General features: G+C 49.1%; 1 protein-coding gene across 1 annotated transcript in view; it reads left to right on the top strand.

Annotated features, from left to right (window-relative positions):
- The window catches only part of GDI2 (GDP dissociation inhibitor 2), a 43,200-nt gene extending 42,246 nt beyond the window's left edge, over window positions 1–954 (top strand). Inside the window, exon 9 of the mRNA XM_012664902.1 lies at window positions 3–954. Within this exon, the coding sequence (XP_012520356.1) occupies window positions 3–157 (155 nt within the window). The 3' untranslated portion in view covers window positions 158–954. The remainder of the gene's footprint in view (window positions 1–2) is intronic.
- Window positions 955–1,671: the final 717 nt, after the last annotated feature.

The following is a 1,671-nucleotide window of genomic DNA, read 5'->3' as shown; positions in this document are numbered from 1 at the left end:
TTATTTCCAGATCTTTATTTCCCGCACATATGATGCTACAACTCACTTTGAGACAACCTGTGATGACATTAAGAACATCTATAAGAGGATGACAGGATCAGAGTTTGACTTTGAGGAAATGAAGCGCAAGAAAAACGACATCTACGGGGAAGACTAACAGCAGTACACGTCATCATCCAGTTAGGACGGGTTTACGATTCGGCAAATAACGCATTGTGTGAAATCACTATTGTAAGGCCTGCTTTTGTAATCGGAACGGAGAGGTCGAAGAGCGCCGGGCTGCCAGGGAACGTTCCTCCCCTTCGTCCTTCTAATATCATGTATTAACTTGTTTTCCTGGAGGGGCTCCTCAGAATTGGCAGGTTACCACATTCTGTTCTAGTTAACCAAACTGGCTTTTTTTCTAGTGAAGGATCAGTTTTAAACGAACATTGTGATACTGATACAGAGAATTTGAGGCAGTATTTGTATCTTTTAATCAGGGTAGCCTTTGCGGTTACGGGCTGCTGCTCTCAAGAGCTGGACCCGCACGATTCACGTGCCATCTGTCATCCCGACGTCAGGGAGGTTCTGAATTGAGTATTCCCCGGCTCGGGATGGCATCCGTGCGTTTTCCTGCAACTTGACACCTGTGCTGTGTCAGGTATCGCGGCAGGGCCCAAGTAGCACAGCCACAGTTTGGTTATATGGCATAAAATCTTACCCAAACTCCAGGCTTGGGGAGTCCATTAGAGGAAGCCCGTACGTGGTGTTTTAACCTAATAAAATTGATGCGAGAAGGGGGAGGAACCCATCGTAAAGCAGGTAAAATGCCGACGCGTCTTCTGTATCCCGGGCGTGGCTGCTGCCGAGGACCGGGCTGCGGGGCGGTATTGACTTGGCAGAGCCCCGCTCCTGTCTCCGGTGGCGCCGATGATTTCTGTACTGCAAATAAAGCCAGATGCTGGAACCAGCGTTCTGCGCGGTCTGTCGTGTCCTGATTGTTACGGCCGTGCCGCCGCGAGTCTCCTCCTGCAGAGCTCAGAGCGGCGCCGGGCGTGGGGTGTCGGGCAGGTGTGCTCAGGCGCCGGGCGCGTGGGCGGCTCCTGGTCCAGACGGATCACAGCAGCCCCTGCCGTCTGGCTTCCTGTGAGTAGACCTCAGGTTTCATTCTGTACAGCGATGTAATTGCTAAACTCTTTGATGATCTTAGTGTAGTGGCTCAGAACGAGTATTCTTTATGACAGATGGAAGTCACTGCCTACAACAGTTTTGCTTATAGCAGCAATTGCAAGAGCATGCAAATTCCATCAGGTAGAACGAATGCTTTAATAGTGTCCATGCAATTTATTCCAAAATAGAGTGGGTGCTAATGTGTGTGTCACAATTATAGTGCTTAAGTCAGGGCTGTCGCTGTGCCCGTCACCCGAGTAGTGTTCACTGAACCTGACAGGTCGTCTCCCCGCTCTGCGATTTCTAATGACGGTTACATGTCTCTGCGCCCGCTCTTGAGCTTCCACTTGTTAGTGAGAACATGTGGTGTTTGTTTTTTCATTCCGGAGGTACTTATCTCCAGTTCTGTCCAATTTGTTGCAAAAGACGTTATTTTCATTTCTTTTTATGTGGTATACATATGCCACATTTTGTTAATCCACTCACGAATCGATGGGCACTTAGGCTGATTCCACATCT

This window comes from Propithecus coquereli, unplaced genomic scaffold (genome assembly GCF_000956105.1).
Source record: "Propithecus coquereli isolate 6110/MARCELLA unplaced genomic scaffold, Pcoq_1.0 Scaffold94, whole genome shotgun sequence".
NCBI lineage: Eukaryota > Metazoa > Chordata > Mammalia > Primates > Indriidae > Propithecus > Propithecus coquereli.
The sequence above is the reverse complement of the archived record's forward strand: the minus strand, read 5'-3'. Positions and strand labels throughout refer to the sequence as shown.